This window comes from Cornus florida, unplaced genomic scaffold (genome assembly GCF_030987335.1).
Source record: "Cornus florida cultivar Cherokee Brave unplaced genomic scaffold, ASM3098733v1 CherokeeBrave_3.0.0_Hap2_Chr08, whole genome shotgun sequence".
NCBI lineage: Eukaryota > Viridiplantae > Streptophyta > Magnoliopsida > Cornales > Cornaceae > Cornus > Cornus florida.
This window is the reverse complement of record NW_026775578.1, coordinates 26,415,337-26,425,331: the sequence shown is the minus strand read 5'-3', so window position 1 is coordinate 26,425,331 and position 9,995 is coordinate 26,415,337. Positions and strand designations below refer to the sequence as shown.

The 9,995-nt window shown below is 35.1% G+C and overlaps 2 protein-coding genes and 1 long non-coding RNA gene across 6 annotated transcripts; 1 reads left to right on the top strand and 2 right to left on the bottom strand.

The window, feature by feature from the left end:
* Positions 1 to 1,104: 1,104 nt before the first annotated feature.
* On the bottom strand, positions 1,105 to 4,005 carry LOC132270936 (uncharacterized). Of its 2 annotated transcripts, XM_059772160.1 has the most exons (3): positions 3,540 to 4,005; positions 2,516 to 3,347; positions 1,105 to 1,176 (listed from the first exon to the last, which is right to left on the bottom strand). In XM_059772160.1, exons 1-3 carry the CDS (start codon positions 3,881 to 3,883, stop codon positions 1,153 to 1,155), a joined length of 1,200 nt encoding a protein of 399 aa, XP_059628143.1. In that variant the 5' UTR covers positions 3,884 to 4,005; the 3' UTR covers positions 1,105 to 1,152. The 2 variants fall into 2 exon arrangements, with proteins under 2 accessions (XP_059628143.1, XP_059628144.1); XM_059772161.1 differs by lacking the exon at positions 1,105 to 1,176 and having other exon boundaries at positions 2,437 to 3,347.
* Positions 3,305 to 8,983, top strand: LOC132270938 (uncharacterized). 3 transcript variants are annotated; one of them, XR_009469608.1, is made up of 4 exons: positions 3,305 to 3,437; positions 3,584 to 3,743; positions 5,179 to 5,853; positions 8,889 to 8,983. It is a non-coding gene; the product is annotated as an uncharacterized LOC132270938 (long non-coding RNA). The 3 variants fall into 3 exon arrangements; XR_009469606.1 differs by lacking the exon at positions 8,889 to 8,983 and having other exon boundaries at positions 5,179 to 7,602; XR_009469607.1 differs by lacking the exon at positions 8,889 to 8,983 and having other exon boundaries at positions 3,584 to 3,770; positions 5,179 to 7,602.
* LOC132270937 (uncharacterized) lies at positions 7,621 to 9,138 on the bottom strand. Its single transcript, XM_059772163.1, has 2 exons — positions 8,804 to 9,138; positions 7,621 to 8,498 (listed from the first exon to the last, which is right to left on the bottom strand). Exons 1-2 carry the CDS (start codon positions 9,136 to 9,138, stop codon positions 7,712 to 7,714), a joined length of 1,122 nt encoding a protein of 373 aa, XP_059628146.1. The 3' UTR covers positions 7,621 to 7,711.
* Positions 9,139 to 9,995: the final 857 nt, after the last annotated feature.

The following is a 9,995-nucleotide window of genomic DNA, read 5'->3' as shown; positions in this document are numbered from 1 at the left end:
TCCCATTCGGCATTTACCCATGTGTGCATTTCTACTTTTAACTACCCACCTACCTACCGGCACTGCAAAACAAACCCCCTTTATAGCTCATACTCTGGAGGAGTTCTAGGGCTGGCCCTTTTCTCCCCTCTCTCTCTCTCCAGCTCACACTAACCCACCTACATTCTGTTCAATGGTCTCCCTCACTGAACCAAGCTTCTTTCTTCGTTTCCCGGAAGTGTTCACACAGATCCAATTGTGAGGACTCAATGCTAGAAAATTTTGACTGATTTGACTTGATTCTTGCCTTTTTTGTTGATTTAGTTCTTGATGGTTGAACTTATTGATGTATTAGGTTTTGATCTATTTAGTGATTTTCTGGTTTCTTGTGTAATTCATTGCGTGTTAGCTTTTGTTTCTATTTTATTTTTTGTATATTATTAGTAGATTGTATGATAGAATTATTGCATCAGTGATGAGAATTGCTCTTCAACCCTCTGTTTTTTCTTGGAATTGTCTCTTTCCCTACTCTGATAGAAGATTTTGGAGTGAATCTGCAATGTATTTTTATTTATTTATTTTATTTTTCACTGCTTATTGTCACACTGTCACAGATTGGAACACAATTTTTTTTTTTTTAATTATTCAAATAAGATGAGATCGGCCTTGTAATGCAATAATCTATCAAATCTTTGACAGAAGTACTATATTAAAGACTCTAATGGACATATTAGAGTGAATTCAATAATCGAGAGAACTCAATTCCTTGTAAGTTAGTTTGCGGATATTTTCGGTACTGTCAATTAGAAGAAGACATCAATTTTTTCTGTATGATTACTTCAATTTTTGCATGTTTTTTTCAATTTCAGTAGTTGTTGAAAGCTGAAAGCTTGTTATGTTTGCTTTAGCATTGTTTACTGTATCAAATTTTGATATTTGCAAGTGCTCTGTTATTATTCTACATTTTCTTGCTTAATTGATTAGGTTTTTTTATTGATGTCCTTCATATACTGCAACTCATATCCATGTGCACTCATATACCTTCATTCTTATTTTTGTTGTAATTCTAGTATAATTATTATTTTTAACATGTGTGACGAACTAAAAAATATATATTAAAAAAATCATTTCAAATCAGAGTTCTTAAAGATTCCTCACTGTGCTGGATCAAAATCATTCGTTTGTTTCTTCGAGGAACTGTAAGCTGCTATTTAAGTTAATTTTGTTCTCTAAGTGGTTTTAACTCATTTGTAAATATGCATTGCCCTTCTCATACAAATACTTTGCTCAGAAAATGGCATTACAATGTCAAATAGATAGTGCCTTTTTCTAAGTCAATTTAGAGAGATCCACTAATTTTAAATACTCTCCATCCATTTCCTAATTGATACCCTGCGTCTTATTTGCTTTTTATTCTTCACTTATGCGCTTCAAATTTTGGATAATTTATCTGCATTTAAAATTTTGATTAATCTCATTTTGTTCATTTATATTATGGATATTTCAGAAAAATAAGGATCACTCCAATAATAATACATGAAGAATGAAAATGATAGTTTTGAGTAAAGAATGACTTATTCAAGTAACCTTTGAAGTCACGAGAATGTTTTAATGTATAATTTAGAAACGGTAAAAGAAAATGAGAGTTTTAAGTTAAAAATGACCTTATTCAAGGTTGCATTGAATTCAAGAGAGTGTCTTAGTTTATAAAGTTAGAAACTTTGAATGAAAACCAGAGTTTTGACTTAAAAATGACCTTATTCGAGGTACCTTGGAAGTCACAAGAGTGTTTTAATGTATAAAGTTAGAAACTTTGAATGGAAATGAGAGTTTTGAGTAAAAAGTGACCTTTTTCTAGGTATTTTTTAAGTCACAACTATGAAGGTGCACAAAGTTACAAGTTAAGCTTATCTAAAACTAAATTAGTTGTTGCGTTAAACAATAAATTGCTGCAAAAAACAGTTCGGAAACATAAGATACAAACATTAATTTCATAAAATTTTACAATAATACCAATTGGCCAATGGTCTAGCGATATCAAGGGTTCTATCCTTAATGGAGGCATGTGTGTGTGAGTAACAACTACAAAAAAAAATTGAATAAGAAACAAAAACAAGGATAGAGAAAAGAATATTATACTACAGATACATCATACATGAGTACAAGATTTTTTTTTTAGAAAGACAAAAGAAAAAAGGCCAAGAGAAAGAAGAAAGAAAAGAAAAATGAGAAGACTTTGAATGGAAGAACGATTAGGATTTGATTGAAGAGGGAGAATGCAATTATTTATTTATTTTGAAGAGAATCAAAGAAGTGTGAAGGACACAAAACAAGGCATGGATTATTAAAAAGGGAGGGAGGGCATTTTGTAAAATTTCACAAAATCACATATATAAAAGTAACAAAAAAATTAATAATAATGTACAAAAGACACTGACAAACTCTTTATGCCATATCTACATAACAAAAAATAAATAAATAATTTTATGGCATGTCTTCATCTGCTCTCCATGTTTTATTATGTAAACATATCCACCAGGAAAGAAGCAAGAAGCATCGTTGGATCCCCCAACAGAACACCAACTATGGCCTTGAGGAACATCTTCGTTGTGTGCCGACTAAACTGATGATCACTCTCTCTTCTTCCATCATTCCTATTCGAATTCCTATTCCAATTTACTGCAAGCTGTGTATCCAGCTTCTTTAATGCCACGGAATCAATGTGATCAATGAACCCCTGCCTCCATGCCTCACGCACCATTTCAGTCACACAATAGACGTGGAAGTGACACCTCTTGCGAGCAGAAATGTAAGACCAGCCCGAAATATTAGTGGCCGTTTTGCTGCCCTGAAGATATTTCTTGTTGCACCACTTGCATTTCGATAACACCTCGTAATGAAGCTCAAAATCATAACCATCTATACATAGTTTGCTCTCGAGCTTGCTGCAACAAGGGTGCAGATCCAGTGACGATTTGTCCTTGGCTTCGCTGTGGTAAGCAAAGCCACATATGTCCTTCCCACAAGCATCGCAGATTTTGTTTGCGAGTTGATCAAAGAATTTGAAGGTGCACCCTTCAAAAAATTCAAGCGAAATTTGGCTTTTGGAGATCCAACATTCCTTACATTCCCTATGAAGTTCATAGTCGCAGGACTCACATCTGAATCTAGGTCCAAAACCTAGCTCCTTGCATCCGCTGCATATGAAAGGTTTGTTATAGTTTTTCAACTCAAGGTCATGCTCGTGACTAATTTGTTTTTCCTTTGTAGTACTCATGGCAAGAGAATCATCTTCATCATTATCATCATCGTGGTGATCGTTGTTGTCGTCATCATCGTCAGCAGCAGCAGCTGATGCCCGCGCTTTCCTATAATTAAGAGAACAAAAAGAAAAGAAGAGTTAGGGGGCGTAGATGACCAATGAAGTCTGTAATTCAGAACATATAGAAAAAAGGAAGGTTAGTCTAATGTATCCAAGAACATTAATTAGATGACGTTTGTACTTGTCATGATTTGTGCAAGAATATAAAGAAATAAAAATTCTTAATGAAAATTCTTACATTAATGTTGACACTTGATCATTATTTTCGGATAATTGCTGCAGTTGTGGTGCTGTATTTGGGTGGTCATGAACTCCATGAACTGGTTTTGCTGGTACAATTTGCATGCTCTTGGACTCGAATTGCTCCGGCAAAAGCACTGCTCCCTTGAAATGCTTTCTAAGCGCTGCTAAGAGGGCGTGTGGATCCGCGGTACCTGAGACGGTAACCATCCCTTCATTTGCATCAATGGTATATGAATGCACTCCTTTAGTCTTTTTCAGCACTTTCTTGACTTTTCCCACACATCCAACGCATGCGCACTGGATGTTCAGTTTCACAGCAAAACTCTTTTCCGCCACCATAGATGAGTAACTTGATGATCACTGAAATTAATTAATTGGACAAAGATCAATAGAAATGATATACTACTACTTAATTCTCCAAAAGACTCGAATGAGGTTGAGATACAGAGAAAACAGAGGCTATGGGTATTTTATAGGGAATCCATCTCTTGGCGTTTTAAAAACGCTACTCTCTAGCGTAGTTGTTAAGTCGGAGACTACTGGTCAACTTCCAAGAAGCTGTCAAGCATTTTCCATGTTACGTAAACTATTTTTTAACAATATATATATATATAAAGCTCAAGTACTTTGAACATAATTTTATGGTTGGCCTTTTATCTTTTTCAATACCAATGAGGAAATGAGGAAAGACGGTCGGTGCCCCAGTTGTTTTAGCATATTTGGGTTGAGACTTGACCGTAGCTATCCTTTTATGTTTTATTTTCTGGAGGGGGTTAAGGTAATTTTTGACCAGGGAAGGAGCCAGCATGTGCCCCGGGCGGGGCAGCTGCCCCATGCTGGTCGACTAGAATTTATTATTATTTTTTATTTTTCTTATACATAATTTGTAAAAATTGATAAAATGTCCTTCCTTAAAATTAATAAAATGGTCCCTCTATCCTTGAATTCACTAAATTTTATTTTATTTTATATGTATAAGTTGTAAATATTTATAAAATACCCCTATAAAATTTATAAATTATCTCTCATGAAATTATCTATTTTTAAAAATATCTTTAATTCTTTATTCTTTTTACTTCTTATTCTTCAAAATTTTTTTTGTCATCTTTAAAAAATTTTACATTCTCTTTCTACAATTAAAATCTATTTTTTCCTTCAAAATTCTTTCGTTTTTTTTTAATTTTATTTTCTTCTTAAAAATTTCTTCTTTCTTGCACTCATTCATAATTTCTGTTCAAAAATTTCTCTTTTTTTTCTTTTTCTCTTCTTATTCAATTTTTATTCACTTATTCTAATGTACTGTTGTTAAGCTATTATATTTTTGGCTTGTTTGGAAAAAAATTTATTTTGTCAAAGTTAACATGCTCCCGAACCAAATTCATGGCTCCGCCCCTAATTTTGACCATTATAGTTGATATTTGTTCTAAATTTTCCTTAAAAAAATCAGTTTATCTCTACGGTTCTAATAATATTAATGTTGTATGTTGACTGTGTTTGGCGTCATGAAATTAGAACTTTAAAATTGAAATTGGTGGAATTGAAGAACATTTTGATTTAATTTTCTGAGTTATTTTTTCTCCAATTCCATGCCTGCCAAATATAGTCTAAATTCTTTTTTCATATCATGATTCCAGCTTCAATGGAACAGCACCAATCGGTATGATTGGAGATGGTGGGAAATTCTAGATGCCATGTTTTGTAACATAAAAGAATGAGATAAAATTTTAAGGGGTATGTTTTAGTGGAAGTCGTCTTGACCTCATTAAGCATCAGGCTTAAAGTTGTGCGCGAGTGAAATGCCAAGTTTTTAAGACACACATGTAGGGGATGCTTTGCATAGTATCCAGAGAATTTAGTTGGAACAAAGTATGGATACACGGATTACCTAAAATAAAGAAAATAATAATAATGGGAGAAGAATTATGTGGACGATCCATTCAAACTGGGATCATGGGAAAATAATTATAATGTGAAAACATATGTACTTACAACCATAATAAGGAAAAGTGGATGCTATTTAAAACAGAAACAATATACAATAATAAATCTGAAAATTGATGATTATTGGTCGGTTAAAGAAAAGACACAAATACCCTGCAGGCCCCATGAACCATGAGTAGAACAAAACACCACCGTCCAAGGACGACTGCAGATTCGCGTTGTTGACGGAGGTCAATGGCATTTTGTTGAATTCTTGCTGCCTTAATGAAGTCGACCAAGGAAGCTATGCTGAAGTTTCCCGTTTGGACTAACGTTGGACTCGTAAAAATCTAATCATTGTCACATAGTCGGTGGATCAAATCAAAGAGGTAATTGAAGTGGAGCTTGTTATGTGGGGGGCATAGATTCCACTATAATTGTGTCTTTATTCCTTTTGTTTGTTTGTTTTTTTTTGTTTTTCTCTTAATTTGAATCTGCTATTATTTTTATACGATAGATGATGAGTAATTGCCTCCGTCCATGCATACGGATGTTATGGTGAGGGCCATCCATATATGCATGTTCTGATATCAAATAATAAATAAATAAAATTATTGCAAAATTATATTTTAATCAACAGTATAAAAAAGATAAATACTTCGATCAAACCATTCAGCCCCTCATTTGGAATCCATTAGGTTTTGCCAAAATAAAAGGCCTAAAGCCCAAAAAAGACACAGTAAAGACTCATAGAGTCAGAGACCTCTCCAAAGGTTTGGTATACTTCACATGAATCTTTCTTGTGGTTTGGGAATTTATATGGACTTCTCCTGAAAATAAAATTAATCTACATGAACCTCCGTTCGGTTAGAATCAACATCAATCAATCACGAATTGTGCTGACGTACTACCAATTCAACAACCAAAAGATCAGCAATCGCTAGATGATCATCTTGTAGAAAAATATATGGGAATGGTTGAACAGCAGCCAGGAATCATAATAAACCCTGCAAGAAAAAGATCCTGATGCAGTGGCCGGAGCTTCTGCAATTGAAAGGGCGAGAATCGAAGATCTCATTAATCTCTCTCTGCCCCTAAATTGTCCTAATCAAATCATTAACCCTAACTCCACTCTATATCTCTATGTTCTACAAATCGCCCCAAATTGGCCTAATCAAATTGTTAACCCTACTCCACTCTCTTTCTCTTTATGCTCTGCAAATCGCCCCAAATTGGCCTAATGAAATCGTTAACCCTAACTCCACTCTCTCTGTCTATGCTCTGCAAATCGCCATCTCTGTCTATGCTCTGCAACCCTTCAACAGTCAAAGACCAAACACATCTATAATCATTCACAAAGCTTTTGCAAACACCAGTGACAAAGACTCAAATCGGTGTTGTCGTCTCTGATTGGTAATTTTTGGTTCGTATTACGATGAGCAGGGTCGTTGACTTGTCGTCACCTTCTTTACTTGTTGTTGCTAAGGTGTGCGCATGGACAATAGTCTTACGGCGGGAGAATCGTCAGAGCGAGCACAGTCCCTAAGAAGATGCCTTTCATCCCATCGATGCCACTCACCCCACCAAGAAATCCCCAATCTGCATATACGTCCTCCACCTCATCGAGTTCAACGGTTGCGCCTCTGCCATGCTCATCATCCACAACACCTGTAAATCCAGCCACCCCGCCCTCAACCGGACCCAAGCCCAGTCTGACCACATATCAACGCCTTCAAGCAGCATGTCAGATGTAATATATATTATAATTTAAGTATTAACGGTCCGTCACAAGGAAGGAGGTTGTAGGTTAGTTTCATTTTTAGAACAGGTTCGTGTAAATTCTTAAATTACAGGAGAAATTTTTATAATTATGACAAACTATAAGAAAGGTCAGTGTAAATTATTCATACTTAAAAGGCCATTGAACAACAATAACTGAAATGGAGTTCTTCATTGCATCTTGGGACAACACTTGGGAGCCTAATAATAAAAAATAAAAAAATTAGGGAATAAACAACACTTGGAGCCTAATAAGAGAGAGTGGGATTTTTCTATAATAAAAAAATTCACAAAATCACGTATATAATAATAATAATAATAATAATAATAATTCATTGACAATTTTTTTTTTTTTTTTTTTTTGAATGGTAAAGACATTGACATTGTTTATGCTATTCATACAAAAAAAATAAAAAATAATAATAGTAATAAAATTGTTCATCTGTGCTCTATGATTATATATATTTATTATGTTAGCAAATCCACCAGGACAGATCCAAGAATCATTGTTGGATCCCCCAAAAGAACACCGATTATGGCTTTGAGGAACAACTTCATTGGCTTCCTACCAATCTCACTTTCTCTTCCACCATCAACCCTATTGGAATTAACTACAACTTGTGGATCCATCTTCTTTAATGCCATGGAATCAATGTTATCAATCAACCCCTGCCTCCATGCCTCACGCACCATTTCAGTGACGCAGTAGACATGGAAGTGACACCTCTTGCGAGCAGAAATGTAAGACCAGCCCGAAATATTGACGCCCTTCTTGCTGCCCTGAAGATCTTTCTTGTTGCACCACTTGCATTTCGATAACACCTCGTTATGAAGCTCAAAATCATAGCCATCCATGCATATTTTTTTTTTGAGGTTGCTGCAACAAGGGTGCAAGTCCAGTGACTTGCCCTCGGCTTCGCTGTGGTAAGCAAAGCCACATATGTCCTTCCCACAAGCATCGCAAACTTTGTCTGTCAGTTTATCAAAGAATATGAAGGTGCATTCTTTGAAAATTTCATGGGAAATTTCGCGTTTGGAGATCAAGCATTCCTTGCATTCCTTATGAAGTTCATAGTCACAGAACTCACATCTGAATCTATGCCCATAACCCATCTCCTTGCATCCACTGCAGATGAAAGGTTTATTATACTTTTTCAACTCAAGGTCATGCTTGTGGGATATTGAGTAACCAATTTTATTTTCCTCTGTAGTTCTCACATTGTTGCCATCGTTGTCATCATCATCACGTGCTTTCCTACAATCAATAAAAAAAAATAAAAAAATAAAATAAAATAAAGAGTTGGTGATTGGTTTGGATCACAAAATAAGTACAATTTTGAAGAAGGAATGAACTTTTGAAGATGAAATTAGGCCTAAAACACTAGCCAAACATTTATGTAACGTATGTTTTAAGTGGAACCCATGTTTATAATTTAAAATATATCTAAGGAGATAAAAACGTTTATGCATGTTTGAATTATTGGCCAGAGTAGCATTGTACCTTCTTTGAAGATATATGTAATTAGTGAAAAGGTCAAACAAAGAATTAAAATTTCTTACAATGTGGATTCTTGATCGGTAATTTGGGACAATTGCTGCAGTAGTTGTGGTGGGTTGTGATGAACTCCTTGAACTGGTTTTGTAGGTACAATTTGCATGGTCTTGGAGTCGAATTGCTCCTGCAAAACCTCTGCATTCTTGAAATACTTTCTAAAAGCCGCTAAGAGGGCGTGTGGATCGACGGTACCAGAGATGGTGACCTTCCCTTCATCTGCATCAATGTTGCTTGAATGCACTCCGTCAGCCTTTTTGAGCACTTTCTTGACATTTCCCAAGCACCCCTCGCAGCCGCTCTGGATGTTCAGTTTCAGAGCAAAACTCTTTTCGGCAACCATAGATGGAGCTAGCTAGGACTATATATATAGGAGTTTATCACTGAAATTAAATTGGACTAAGCTGGCCAACACAAATGATCTATCAATCTCTCTTACAATCGAATAAGTACTCGATCAAATGAGGGCACATACAAGTATGTGGTGTGTGTGTGATTTGTATTTATAATGTTCAGTCTCTACTGTCTACCTTAAAGGGGAAGATTTCCAAGAAGCTGCCAAGCATTTTCCGCGTAGACAACGCGTGGTGATTTTCTTACCTTAGTTGTTAAAGAAAATGACACTTCCACTAGTGTGAACACTAGTGTGAACGAAGAAAATGAAAAGAAAGGAAACTTCAAAAGTAATTTTTTTATTTTTTTATTTTTTTCTTGTGCCTGATTCTCTGCTGTTACAATTATTTGACCTAATGGTATTGTAATTTGTCAATACATTTTAATGTGTTGAAAAATTATGCAGCGCATTGTCATCTTCTAATTATACTTGAAATTCTCAAGGTTGAAGAATAGAGTTGAGGAGATAAGGATGTACCGTTTGATTTTCAGACTTTTGTTGTTGGTTTAATCCACTTAAATACTTGACATCTCTTGATCTCTTTTAATTGTGCTTATATTATTTAATTGGTTGGTTTGTGGATTGTTTCAGTAGTTATTTTCTTTAATTTGTCAAATGGGACACAAAGGTCTCTTGACATTTTCTATACTTTTCCCATGGTACCACCTTCAATTGGCATTTAGAACCATGGTGTTACAAGTGGGATTTGTTTTGCATCGAATTTGGATGCGGTTGAAGTATGTATAAATGGATGGGTATGCAGTACTATCCAACAGCTTGAGTTTTTTGGTAAATGGGTAAGCATT